Source organism: Arvicanthis niloticus, chromosome 24 (assembly GCF_011762505.2).
Source record: "Arvicanthis niloticus isolate mArvNil1 chromosome 24, mArvNil1.pat.X, whole genome shotgun sequence".
Taxonomy (NCBI): Eukaryota; Metazoa; Chordata; class Mammalia; order Rodentia; family Muridae; genus Arvicanthis; species Arvicanthis niloticus.
The window spans coordinates 39,299,828-39,313,933 of record NC_133432.1 but is presented as its reverse complement, the minus strand read 5'-3'; the positions used below and the strand labels follow the sequence as shown (position 1 = coordinate 39,313,933).

Sequence of the window (14,106 nt, the reverse complement as noted above, 5' to 3'; positions counted from 1 at the left end):
TGATTTTATATATGTAAAAAAACCTTAAGTCAAATTGAACATCCTCAAAGGATGTCTCAGACGTTGCCCTGGAAACACTTGAGGTGGCTGACCATCCTGAATCCTTCCACCATCTCATCTGTGCTGTCTCCTCACTGCCCTAATCCTTAATTTATATTTTAAAATGGCATTTAAAATATCTGAGGTATCCATCCTCCCTTTCTCTCTCCTTTTTTCTCTCCTCTTCTGTCTTTTCCTCTCTCCTCCTCTTCCTCCCTTTTTCTTAATCTAATGACTGATTGAACTGAGCATCTCAGGGTACCAGGACCGACTAGCAACAATGACTACACAGTACACATTTACCGAGTTGTTAACTTCAACTTTTAAATTCGTGCTGCCCAAATGGAGGCAGACCAAGGGAAAGAACAAAACCAAAGTGATGTTACTCATCTGGCTTACCTGCAAAGAGGTTCTACAAGGTCCCTTTCAAGAAAATCATGGTCTTTTTTGACAGCCGTGATGTTGATGGGAAACTGGGAATCTAAGAGAGAAAGGAAGAGAGAGGCTTAGGCCTTTTGCTGCCTGTGACCGCCTGGCCAATGAACTCAGGCCACCAAAGTTCTGCACAAATCACCGTTCTTAAATCTTAAATCACAGTTACTGCTTATTGTTATTGCCGATGGCCTTTAAAAATAGCACACGGTGTTATTTTTAATCACAGAAAATGCTCTTGAAAGTGCAGTGTAAGTGCAAAATATGAAAAGAAGCACCTAAACCTTGGGCAGAATTGCATGCCGAGGGCCCTTTATGTCCACCCTTCTCTAACATTCCTCAGGAGGACATGAAGAACAGCTTCTTCATTCTTCCTGTTCACCACAGGATAGGTTGCAGACAGATGACTTCATAGAATTCTTAGTTTGGCAAACTTTTTTTCCTTCAAAAAGGACATTTCCAAAAATAGCCCAAGTTTAATAGTCTCAGATCTGTTTTTCTTTTCCTTCCTTCCTTCCTTCTTTCCTTCCTTCCTTCCTTCCTTCTTTCCTTCTTTTGGTAGCAAAATTTTCAGTCACCTTGAAGCCCCTGAATGATGCCACAAAAGAAACGATTCCAACCCCATGACTGTTCCCCAAAAGAGGACTCATGCCAACTGGGGTAGTCACTGTAAATATCCAGAATATGGCTTTCATTTTAGGTGCCTCTTTTACATAGGAAAACCTCTTGCTATCACTTGACATAATGGCCAAGGTCAACTTTAATGTCAGTTCACTGTGATTTCCAGGCCTTCCTCTTTTTTTATTTCCCATGTCTTCTCAGTTATAATGAAGCTAACGTTTCTAAATCCTCCTCTTGAGTCGGAAGCAGACACTACCCCCATTCTGGGGACACATCTTTTTCTCTTTAGAGCCTGGCTACACACTAAAAGTTTAAACATACCGGTTTACTGACATATTTACTTGGCCGTAGACATTCCAATTTGAAGACATAGTCACTTGCCTTTATAAAAAAAGAATCCACTCAAGTGGATGAATTCATAGTATTTCACAGTGACCGAATCCCTTATGGTCCCCAGTGAACAGCACCTCACTCTCCTGGCAGGTGACTGTACATCACAGTGAGAAACACAGATACAGGAAACCAGGGTTTTAAGTACACATTACTTCTTTGCTGTTCTTTGTTCTGGGCAAGTAGCCTTCCCTCAGCTGTAAAGTATCACAGTCATGATGGCTACTTTACGGCAGACGTGAGTATTTACTGACTATTGGTTTTTGAATAATAGGAGTCACAGAGCAAGCTCTGTTCTCATTATATTTATGTGATATATATGGATTAAACAACCTGACACGTACATGTTTCTGAACTACAGTGCACCTTAGATACTTATGGACTGTTCACATTAAATCTCATAGTAGCTATAGCATCATATTTATATGTATATGTATATATGTTTCATCAAGAATCAAAAAAGCTGGAATTATTTTTATTTTTCATCCATCCATGACAAATAAGTAGGATATTATCTTGATTAATGATTGATGTGGAAGGGCTGCACTCACTGTGGATGGTACCACCCCTGCACTAGCAGTCCTTGATTCTATAAGAAAACAGGCTGGGCAAGCCATGCAGAGCAAGCCAGTAAGCAGCATCCCTCCTTGGCCTCACGATCCTCCAGTTTCCTGCCCTATCTTCCCTCAGTGATGGAGTGTGCTGAGAGCTGTAAGCTGAAACAAACCATTTCCTTCTTATTTGGGTCATGGTGTTTGTCACAATAACAGAATCCAAACTAGGACCAAGATCACTTAACATCCTGGGCTTTCCCTTCCTAATTAGTAAATTGCTGGTGGAAAATAGGAGTTGGGCATTGTTTAGATTTAAACTATAGCAATCATCCTTTGTTTCTTTGTTTCTCTCTCTCTCTCTCTCTCTCTCTCTCTCTCTCTCTCTCTCTCTCTCTGCCTCTCTCTTTCTCTCTCACCCACCCTCCCTCCCTCCCTCCTTCCCTCCTTCCTTCCTTCCTTCCTTCCTTCCTTCCTTCCTTCCTTCCTTCCTTCCTTCCTTCTTGGTCTAAAAGGTTATGTATGACCCTCTGAAAACTTATGTCAGAGAGACCAAGCTTCAAACTACATGCTAACATTAACCCTCCTTGGTCCTTACAGAATATAAATGAACAGAGTAGAAAAAAAAAAACTAAACTTTTGGTTTTTAATATAAACTCAAGACTTTTGGTGAAAGAACAGGAGTCATTTTTATGCAAAGATTAATTTTGTTGCCTCTTTCCTACACACACACAAAACGCAATGTTTGCAGCACTAGGAAGAGAGGTTGCTATGCTTTCACGTGCTGGGTAGCGTCATTTGAGCCCACAGGCCTACTCTACCATCTTGCATTTTGCCTTCTGCTTTGAGACCCACTGTGAAGGAGGATGGCATCTGAAGAGACTCATGCCCTCTGGCTCCTTTTGTGTTTGGTCAATGGGACGCCATGGCTGAAAATGCAAGGAGACATTCCTTGGTTCTTCCCATGGCCAGCTGTGTGCTTCCTCTGGGGCTATGTGCAAGGCCCTTGTTTCCTGGGCTCTGACATCCTCCTCTCTGGGCCTGTGGTAGTGACAGCTATAATAACCACGCACCCTTGGCTCCTCCTTTGTGTACATCTTATCCACAACTTTGTAATAAATACTACTAGCGTTAATTTCCCATAGATGAGCTCAGGTGTGCCACTGGCTCACTCCTGGGACCTGGCTGTTTCATCATAACCTTTTAGACCAAGAAGGAAGGAAGGAAGGAAGGAAGGAAGGAAGGAAGGAAAAAAGGAAGAATAAAAGAAAGAGAAAGAGAGAGGGGGAGAAAGAGAGGGGGGAAAGAGAGAGAGAAAGGTATAAGGATGATCTTCAAAGTAACAAAGATTTAATCATGATTATAGACAACACAAGATATAGTTAGATGAATACGGTAGTTCAATGAGAATGGCTCCCACAGGCTCAGTATGTTTGAGTGCCTGCTCCCTAGTTGGTAGAACCATTTTGGGAAGGATTAGGAGGTGTGGTCTTGTTGGGGGAGGGGTGTCAGTGGGAAAGGGCTTTGAGATTTCAAAAGCTCATGCAATTCCCAGTATTCCCCCCTCCCCCCCCTTCTTGTTTACGAATCAGATATAAGCTTTCAGTTACTGATCCAGCACCATGCCTGCCTGCTGCTGTGTTTCCTGTCGTGATGGTCACGGACTCTCAAAAACTGTAAGTCCCAAAATAAACTTTTTTTTTTTTTTTTTTTTTTTGGTAAGTTGCCTTGGTCGTGGTATTTTATTACAGCAATAGAAAATTAATTAAGATAGTGAATAGTTATTTCCTACTAACTAAAGAATCAAGGACCAGAAGTATAATGTTGGCAAAAAAAAAAAAAAAAAAAAAAAAAAAAAAAAAAAAAAGCCACTTATCCAAAACTCAAAAGACTGACACCTGACCCATAACATTTTTTATGTAAAATAGGCATAAATAGGGGCTATCTCAAAACAACTAGTTTTGAGACTTGTATTAATAATGAATTCATTGCAATCTCAAGAAAACAGCACAATGATAAAACAAGAAAGAACATGCAAAAAGTTCTAGAAAGTGAGTCTTGGCAGACACTGGGAAGAAACTGAAGAGCTGGGCGGGAATCTGCAGCAGGGGGAAGCAGAAAGTGAGGGGGCAATGGTGGGGGCAAGGGACCTGACTCATTTCCAAGTGTGTCAGAATAAGCTTAGTATTGCCAAGGCTGAGGGGGAAGGACCCAAATCCACAATACATCAGCGCGAAAGCCCAGTAAGCACGAGGCAGGGTCTTCCTCCTGGTAAAGGACAGAGGGAAAGGCTCACATACCTTCATACAGCTGAGCGTACTGCGGGAACCCGGCAGCTCGCAGCCAATCACATGCCTCCTTTGCCTCGATTTCTGAAACATACAAGAAAAAGAGGATCGTGAGTCTGACAACCAGACCTTAGTTCTGCTGGTGTGCTCGTGCAAGTCATTACAAGGCAACGCTGCTCCCACCCAGGTAGTCTTGTGTAGATCAGTCTACCCAGAAGGGAGGATGCAGAGAATGTGCAGGCCACTCGAAGCACCGTCCTGTGTGTGCTAGGGTTATCTTCTCTGTGGAGCCATAGCTCATGGATGATAACCAACCTCCCAGGACAGAGCACAAAGGCCGAGTGTCCCATAGGGAAAAAATACCGTCTTTATGCAGTAAGGAACTCAGTGATGATGGAGGAGAAAGGCTTATTATAATAATTATAATCCTCTTTTTAATGGGCCCTTTAAAACTTTCCAAGATAAGCCTGGGATTATTTATTCAATCTTACTTTACTCTTCCATTCAGGATCAAAAACCACAACAGGGTAGTCTATTTTCTCACAAACGAAGGCATTACAAAAATCCAGTCTCACCGATGGTTTTAATCCCCAGTGCATTGCACCAAGATGCTCACTGGATAAGCATACTGGAATGATTTCAAACTCAGAGTGCAGAGGAAAGGGGGACCCTGAGACCTGAGTCTCAGGGAGCTGCCAGAATGGAGAGGGCCACACCCAAGAGGCTGCTGGATCCTTTGGGCGAGCATTTGTAGGGTGGATACACCAGCAACCCACCCCCTCACCTCCCCGAGGGAATTTGTGGGGTGAGATGGGTGGAGGGACCATGTGTAAACCAGGCCATTCTCTGACCTTGTGAATTCTGGATTATTTCTCAACCACCACACTCTTAGATAAACAGCAGCCTAGGGAAAAGAAGTTCATCTGTCAAAAGTTCAGTTTCTCCAAATAGAAGTAAAAAGCCTAGGGAAACGTCCTAACCAAAGCTCTCCTAGGCCACTGGGGTGCTCGGTCAACGAGTTTCCTTTTGTTTTCCTCTGCAGTCAAAACTTCTAGTAAAGGTCTCTCTTGAATCTTTTGCACAAAAACCATCTATACTAACATGGGCCACAGGCCTGAAGACTGGGCCGTCTCACAATAAAAACCTCATCATGTTTGAGATGACAAAGCCATTTAATTTATGTTAAGAAAAAAACTCAAAGGCTAGATCTTAGCCCCTAAAGATGTGCTTCCTTCCCTCAGTATCCCTAATCTGCTCCCGTCCTAGGAACGGAAAAATTTCAAGTTCCTCTGTCTGAGGAGTTCCTGCTAATTCTGACCAGCATGGATTTCATATCTATCTTCAGCTTCAAGCTGCAGACCTGCTACCTAGCTCAGTACGAAACAGAGGGCTGAAATGAGAAAACAGGCTTCCAGGCTCGCTTTAAGCTCGGTTATAGGAGTGGGTAAGGAATCAAATAATCCTGCATTTTTCTAGTGAATTACATCAATTCTATCCATTTTTTTTCTGTTTTACTTTTGTTTATACTGTGATTAAAACATAGCTTTAAGCAAGAAAGTCCCAGAGAACCAGGGAATGAGAACACAGGGAGAACTAAGGAAATTCAGAGGGAAATGGGAATTCAGGGAAATACAGGACATTAAACCCCTGAACTAAAGGATGGCAAGATGTGGGGAAACTAGGGAGTCAGGGATCTGGCTGGAAAAGCTGCTGGGACTGAGAACTATGGCCAGATAGAGGGATGGGCAGAGTCGAGGCAGAGTGATTGAATCTATCAAGAGACAATGGTCATTATGTAATGACAAAGGATTCAATTCATCCATCCAAGGGATAGAACAGCTATCTATATGCACTCAGTGCTGGCAGCTTGGCAGTACATACAGTTTCTCCAAACCACTTCGTTTCCCCCAGTGGTAAAGCTGATAATGAATTGAAATATCATTCACAAACACAAACAATCAAACCTTAGCGAGAACCTGTCTATGTCAGTCTATGCTTTTAAACCTCTTATGGTGAGGTTTTGGGTTTCATACTCAAATCACAAATTGCAAGGAGTCAATAATAGCAAATTAGAAAAATGCCGCTCACCAAGCCACAGTGAGAGGCTCTTTTAGACGGTCTCTACTCACAGGCAACTGCCTTTCTATTTGCCTGAATGTCTACCAAACACTCACTCTCCCTTTGCATCCTCCAGTAAGATCCAGTAAGACGTTTTTCCTACTGGAGGACTAGTTTTGTTTTAAGGACACATAGAATTTAAAATGAAGGGATAGAAAGTGATACTATGGGGCTGGTGAGATGGCTCAGTGGTTAAGAGCACTGACTGCTCTTCCAGAGGTCATGAGTTCAAATCCCAGCAACCACATGGTGGCTCATAACCATCCATAATGAGATCTGATGCCCTCATATGGGTGTCTGAAGACAGCTACAATGTACTTACACAAAATAAATAAATAAATAAATAAATTCTTTAAAAAAAAGAAAGAAAGTGATACTATGCATTATGGTTGCACGAGGAACGTGCCTTAAGTGATCACGAACTCTTGGTCCCCACATGGTGGCGGGTGTTTTGGAAGGTGCTAGAACCTTAGGAGGTGGGACTTAGCTGCAGGGGGTGGGTCACTGCGGGTTAGGGTGGGGTTATAACTAGGGTTATAGGTCAGCCTCATTTCCACTGACCTCTGTGTTCCCCAGACTGTCCAGATATGAGCAGGCCTTTCCCTACCATGCCAAACTGAATACCCTCAAACTGTGAGGCAATGTAGATTCTTTCTAAAATGAATTCTTTCAGAAATTTTGTCACTATTATGAGATAAGTTACTAATAGGTTAGACAAGTGGAAACTGGAAGAGCAGGGAGAGTTAGAATCTATCAAGAGACAACGGTCATTATGTAATGACAAAGGATTCAATTCATCCATCCAAGGGATAGAACAGCTATCTATATGCACTCAGTGCTGGCAGCTTGGCAGGCAAAGCGAATACAAGAGAACAGAAGGGAGTGATGGCTGCCGGCCTACAGTCTTGACATCTCAACTGAAGAGCAAAACAAACTCACCAACCAGCAACAAAGCAATCTTGTATAATTCCCACCATGAAATTTCACTTTGACCGTTGAGCTGAGTTGGAGAAGGGCCTTACAATGTGTATGGCTCACCCACAGTCCCTTCTAACACCTATCAGACAAACGCTGTTTCCCCAGGGCCTTTGCAGTGGTCAAAACGCGGGGAAATTAGAAGGGAGTCATGTTGCCAGAGTCATTTCACGAGGCTCTATCTAATGGGATTTAAATGACACTTGATGAGGAAAGCCACAGACATTTCTTCTTTAATGTGCTCTCAGTAACCATCAGTGTATTATGAAAAAGCATCTAGCGTCATTAAAATCACATTTGACTATTCTGTTTGTTCCCATTTGCAACCCTCACCTGTCCTTGTAGCAGCTTCGGGAATGCATCAAGTCATGGATGTTCTCTTGCTGAAGAAAACACAAGCTGTGTGGGGGTGGGGGTGGAATCCAAGAATGGCACTGGACAAAAGGGCCCACAGACTTCTACCAACACTGGACTAGAGATATCTTCTTTCACAATCAGGGATCTGACCCAAGAGTCCCAATGGATGCTGAAACCCAGGTTGTAGTCTAACCCCAGTATATGTAATGACTTTTGATTCAATAACCAAGATGGCTTCCAAGGGACTATCAGACAGGTAACACATATGGTGTGTCCATGTGGGACAGAAAGGTGATTCCCATCCCCCATGGCGACACAGTGGGACCTGTGGGACTATGTGCTTCCAGAACTCAAGAATTATTTCTGTTATTTTTGATGTTCAATGGTTTATGAAGTAGACCTCAAGTACCTGAAGTTATAGAAAGAGAAATCAAAAAGAGTCTTTGCTGGGGAGAATGTAATCCATTTGGCTAGGTATCACAACAGGACTTTTACAGAATTAAGTAAGAAGAGAGAGAGAGAGAGAGAGAGAGAGAGAGAGAGAGAGAGAGAGAGACTATGTATGTTAATATGAGTGTGCACATGTTTAAGTGTGCATGTGTGTGCAGATGCCCACACACAAGTTTGAGGATGTGGAGGTCTAAGGTTGACCTTTCTTTATTGTTGTCTGCCTTGTTACTTGGGACAATGTCTATCTCTTTCACTGAATCAAGAACTACCTGGCCAGCCAGCCCTGGGGAACTTTCCACCTCCACTGTCTCTGCCGGTATGCACCACTGAGACTGGTATGTCCTGGGATCAAACTTGCATGGTGAGTACTTTAGCAATGGAGCCTCTTCCCAGCTCCTCCTATATCAGGTTTGTAAGTAGTCCAGGTAATAGTGTCATTTGATTCTACAGCAGTTACCCCAAAACCCTATGCATACATGAGCCCAATAGATGCCAAGCTTGTCCATCAGATAACAGAGCCGGCTCCCAAGTGAATAAAAGATATACATAGCCTGGGTACTAGGGATAGAGGATGAGTCAACACTGTCCAGTGGCAGAGCCTCTTTATGTGAGGAACCTCTTCTGGTTGGTTTAAGGGAGGCTGGCCACCCTGACTCCCAAACCACATACCACCTGTGTTCCTGAAAAGCCTCTTTCTCCCACAGTGCAGACTGAGGAACCCTATGGTTTCATGTCAATTGCATTTGGGGGCTGAAAGCTACCTGCTTTAGCTTTTCATTTAGTCACTGGTCTGTATAAAAAGCAAGCAGGCTTCTGATTTGGCTTATGCAACAAGTTCAGAGGCATCTGTTTGGGACTGGGTACTCTGCTGTGTGACCTGTCTGGGATCCCACTTGACAGAAAGTCACAGGCTTTGGCTCAGTTGCCTTATCCTCACCTGGGTACCAGTTTTGCTGTGCTCAGCCAGACCTGGTGGGGGTGGGGGCATGGGAATCTATTGGAGGGGGGACTATCTCAACAGTGCTAGAAAGCTGTATGTTCCTGTGTATATAAGAATAAAGGCACCATAGAGACAAACGTCTGACTAGTACTATGTTCTTACAAAATAGTATTATGTTTTTAAAAAAATAGTTGTACACGTTCAGTTTTAAAAACATTTATCGAAGAAAACACGAAAGGTACAATCAAATAAGAATTAACTCTTGTCCCATTACCAACACATAATTTAATGTATGTTATCTGCCTGAGTGGTGACATCATAATATCTTAGCTTGACTGCTGCTCACAAACATAATTATACACTCTGAGGATGTTCCCTTTATAATGAATGATGTTATTTATGAAAACATGAAACTTACTTTGTTTGGGAATGATTTCTTAAATATGTGATATTGGAATACCACCAAGTTGCATTTTGCTGCAGGTTTTAACTACCAACGTAGCAGAGACAAAACACTTCAGTCAGTCCTCCCTAGTGCCAACTGAAGGTGGAGAAGGCTGAACATCCATGGAGGTAGAGGAGATTTACGCAATGTTGCTTAAGGGAGATATGACTTAGCGACTCAGGCGCAAACAGTGACTGGACCAGACTCAGGACGACCCTAGTCAAGGCTTCTGAGCTCGAAGAATTTGCTGCACAAATTTGCAGAGGTCCTATCGAGTTATAGACTTACTGCATTTTTTAAACTGGTGCTCCCATCAAAACAGAAATGCCTAGCTAAGTGCTTTAAGTACATTTGGGTCCACAGGCTCTGCATAGTCTTCCCTTGCTATCCCAAAGGCCTTAAGTAGTCTTTCCAAATGACTAAAAATTCAAACCAGGGCCACATTAGAATGAATTATCAGGAATCTGGCTGGCTAGAAGGAACCAGGACTCCTCTACTGTGGGCTTTATTAATAATAAAGTAATAAAGCTGGAGTTTTATTACTGGCATGTTCACGACCACTGTCCTTACAAATCTCCTGCAAACCTTACGACGGGCTGGCTCCAGCGTGAAGCAGCCGGCTTCCTAAATGTTCATGAAACCACTCAAAAGGAGTGATTCAGAAAAGTGGGTTTTGGGGGAACGCTGGCTTTTTTTCCTTCCACTGAACCAGCAAGCATATTGTATATTGTGTTCTTAAAGGTCTTCCTAGCAGTGAGAGATGGCTCAGTTACCACGAGATGTCTCCTTAAATACAATTATACAATTACCAGTATTATGGTATTGGAAGGTGTTAAGATTTCAACAGGCTCATAGTTACAGGTTTAGGATAATTCATACCGATGAGTTAGGTTCATGATGAATGGAGTACTTAACGCAAATGACGCCTTCACCTTTACAGAGAACTTCTCAAGTGAAGGCCCTGCTTATTAAATGCATATTTCTTTGGCCAGATACGAGGCAGATTCTGTCCATATTAATGCCAGGCTATCCATCTCATCTCTATATGGCCGAGACTAAAGTGCTCGTTAAGATTACCCAGAGCGCACACTTCCCCAGATCCTTCTCCCAGGAGGGCTTTATAAACGAAATTACAGGTATAGGCAGCATATTATGGTTTTTCTCCACCTTCAATTTTGCCTGATGTCAGGATCCATTATTTTTTCCTACACTTTTGTGAATCTGTATTAAGTTTGCTTTGATGTTTTCAATACCTGAATAATTCATATATATATGCATATGTATATATGTATATGTATGTATGTATGTATGTATGTATGTATGTATGTATGTATGTATACACACACACACTCCAAGTATGCTTCTCTGTATAATGTTTTCTTTATATGAAATTCTAAGTAATGACAGGAAGCTAAAATACAAGTTATTTAGGGCAAATTTAAGGTTATCAATCATTATGTTTTTCAGAACATCAAGTCCATTTATAGACACCTGTTTTATCTCACCATGGTCGTTCCTTGATCCATAACAAGCACACTTCTGTCAGCAAAGTCGTGACCATAGGAAGGAGTTCGGAGACACATAGGATTCTGTGGCACCTAATTCCAGTCCATCAGAAGAGAATCACCTGGCTCTGAGCAAGTGTATTTCTTTCTCCAGAGCCACAGAAACATGCTGAGACAATAGTCCATAACCCATTCTTTGTTTTTAAGAGTTATTTTATTTTTATATTATGTGTGTGTGTGTGTATATGTGTTCTCATGAATGCAGTTTTCACAGAGGCCAGAAGGGGGCAGTGGATCCTCTGGGTCTCTTGGGGGTAGTTGTGAGGCACCATAAGGGTGCTCCAAACAGAACCCAGCTTCTGGGTAAGAGTAGCCAGCACATTTAACTGCTGACCTATCTTTCCAGCCTCTCCACTCCCCATTCCCCAGTCCTCAGACCGGGTTTCTCTGTGTAACAACTTTGACTGTCCTAGAACTCAGTTTATAGACCAGGCTGGCTTCAAACGCACAGAGGTCCACCTGCCTCTGTCTCCCAGGAGAGGTGTGCACTGCCACACCCTGCTCAGCCCTTTCATCTGAATGCTAGCCGTATTCCCTGGCGTTGAAATGTCATCTGCAAGCTAGATTAGTAGCAAATCTACTCACTAAAATAAATTCTATTAGAGTAAAAGGTGGGTATGCATATTTTAAGAAATAGCTTTATTCCTAGTCACCAGAAGGGCTGTTTTAAATTATTCTTTTGCATCCAAATTGAAAAAAACCATGTGCGTGAGTATATGATACACATCATATAGTAATGACATCTATAATATATGTACATTTACAAAATAAGTATTTTATAGGCACCTACTCTATTATATCCTTTAAATAAAACAGTCAAATATATAATTAAAGCATATACATACCTACCAGTTTTTCATTTTATACTTCTACTGGCCAGTGCTTTCCAGCAGCCATGGGGCTGTCCTCTGATGTTAGCTTAGCCATAAGACCCACTTCACCCAATAATAAACAGCAGTAATGTACACTAATTAAAAACCAAAACAAACAACTCAGGGGTTGTCACCTTGTACCACCAGTTTCCCCTTTCTTGTCCCGGTATCATGAGTCTGCATGTCCCAGGTAGGGTTGCCATTTCAGTCTAGATCTCAGAATGATGACAAAGGGGTCAGAGCCACAGCAAAGCAGCCACTGGCACAAAACAGGAGCAAGGGATAAGACTTCTGATGTTTTACGCCACTATGGTTTTGGAGATTTGCTGAAGCAGGGCACCATCTCCTGCGAGCTGATGTAAGCCGCTAGCTGTCATTCCCTATGGGAAGCATACGGGAAACACCAGGAACCTTTATTTCAACTAGACACTGCAGTTGAATGTCTGCTGGTGTGTCACAGAAATGAATATGGCTGTAATCATTTCTTCTCCAAAATTTGTATCCTTGCCTACTATGTCAGCTTGTGAGAATTCAGAGAATGTTTAAGGTCCCATTTGGACAACGCCCCCCCCCACGCCCCCAAGTCCCGTTGCAGCAGAACAAGGAATCTTCAGGGATAGAAACACCACTCTCTACGCCCATAATTCGTAGTAGTATTTAATGGGATTAAATTGTACAACCTCCCCACTCTGATCAGTACCAAGAGAGAGCGACTACAGGCTATACGCTTGTGCAGTCTTGTGCAGTCAAACAGTTTCTGACCAGACTGTGTTGACTCATGTTTTCCATTAGGCAGCAGAGAGTTTTATTCTCCTCTTTCGTTTGGGACAGACACTTGTGACCCAGGAAGGCTGCATGTGTTCACAAGCCTGTGAACACCCCCAGCCTTTTGCAGTTGTGAACATACTGCTAACTGCTAACTCTCAAGTCAGTCTTCAAGATGGAGTCAGGTAAGCAAATGAAACCACAGTAGGGAGATGAGAGTTGATTCAATTCAAACGACCAGAATTTGCAGGTATCAGCTAAAGTGCCTTGAATATTGGCTCACCATGATGACAGCCTCTAACAATCCTTTTTGGAACGACCACATGTGTTTGGAGACTGTCTCTCCCTCTAGTCCTCTCTATCTTTTTCTAGAAAGGTAAAGAAGAACCTGTAGGAGTTGACTAGATGTTGGCTCCCCAGCGGGGGGGGGGGGGGGGAGGGGTGTCTAAACTCTACACTGGAGGGGTTTTGAATGCCCTCACCCAGTGTAAGCTGCCAGGTTGTTGGTTTCTTGCTTCCCAAGAGCTACTCTTCTATCCCACACTGCTCTAAAAAGCATTTAAAATGTTTATTTTTATTTATGTGTAAGTGTACATGTATGTGTGTGTGTGTGTGCATGTGCTTTCAAGTACAGAATCAGATCCCCAGGAACTACAGAAACAGATGGTTGTGAGCTACCATCCATCCAGATGCTGGGAACAAAAACTGGGTCCTCTGCAAGAGCTGCCATTGCTCTTAATTCCGAGTCATCTCTCAAGCCCTTAAAACTCATTTATAAGTATATAGAAGTATGCATGTTCTTAGGGACTCAAACTCCTCTTGTAGCTGTCTTCAGGATACATCTGCATGTCTGTATTTGGAAGAGGTTTTCCAGTCTCGGATCAGTTTACCACAGCTCTGTGACTCCAAAGGCACCAGACACTTTTGTGATCATGGTGAAAACCTTGTCATGTGAGTAAAAGAGAAGAGCCTGGATAGTTTTAGGAGAAAGGAACGCCAAGCGCCCTCCATGTTTACGTATGCTTTCATTCCTTACAGGGCTGGCATGGCAGAGCACAGCTCAGCCAACCCCCCACCCCCTCCTTTCTTAAGACCTGTGATATTCTTCTCTCCAACTGCAACACCTGGATCAAATAAAACCAGTTTTTGTTTCATTTAACCCCAAGGAAATGTTTGCACAACTCAGGAATAATTTTATTACCCGGCTACGCATAATTACTTGATGCTGCATATATGTGTTTCCTTTTTCTTTGGCATAGGTTTAGACTGTAAATGAAATGTTTACTGAAGGGTTTGCA

General features: G+C 42.6%; 1 protein-coding gene across 7 annotated transcripts in view; it reads right to left on the bottom strand.

Moving 5' to 3' along the window:
* Positions 1-14,106, bottom strand: part of Stard13 (StAR related lipid transfer domain containing 13) — a 207,676-nt gene that overhangs the window by 56,468 nt on the left and 137,102 nt on the right. For all 7 annotated transcript variants that reach the window (XM_076923823.1, XM_076923825.1, XM_076923829.1 and 4 more), the window contains exons 2-3: positions 4,334-4,405; positions 439-520 (exon numbers count right to left, since the gene is read on the bottom strand). In XM_076923823.1, the coding sequence (XP_076779938.1) occupies positions 439-520; positions 4,334-4,405 (154 nt within the window). The remainder of the gene's footprint in view (positions 1-438; positions 521-4,333; positions 4,406-14,106) is intronic.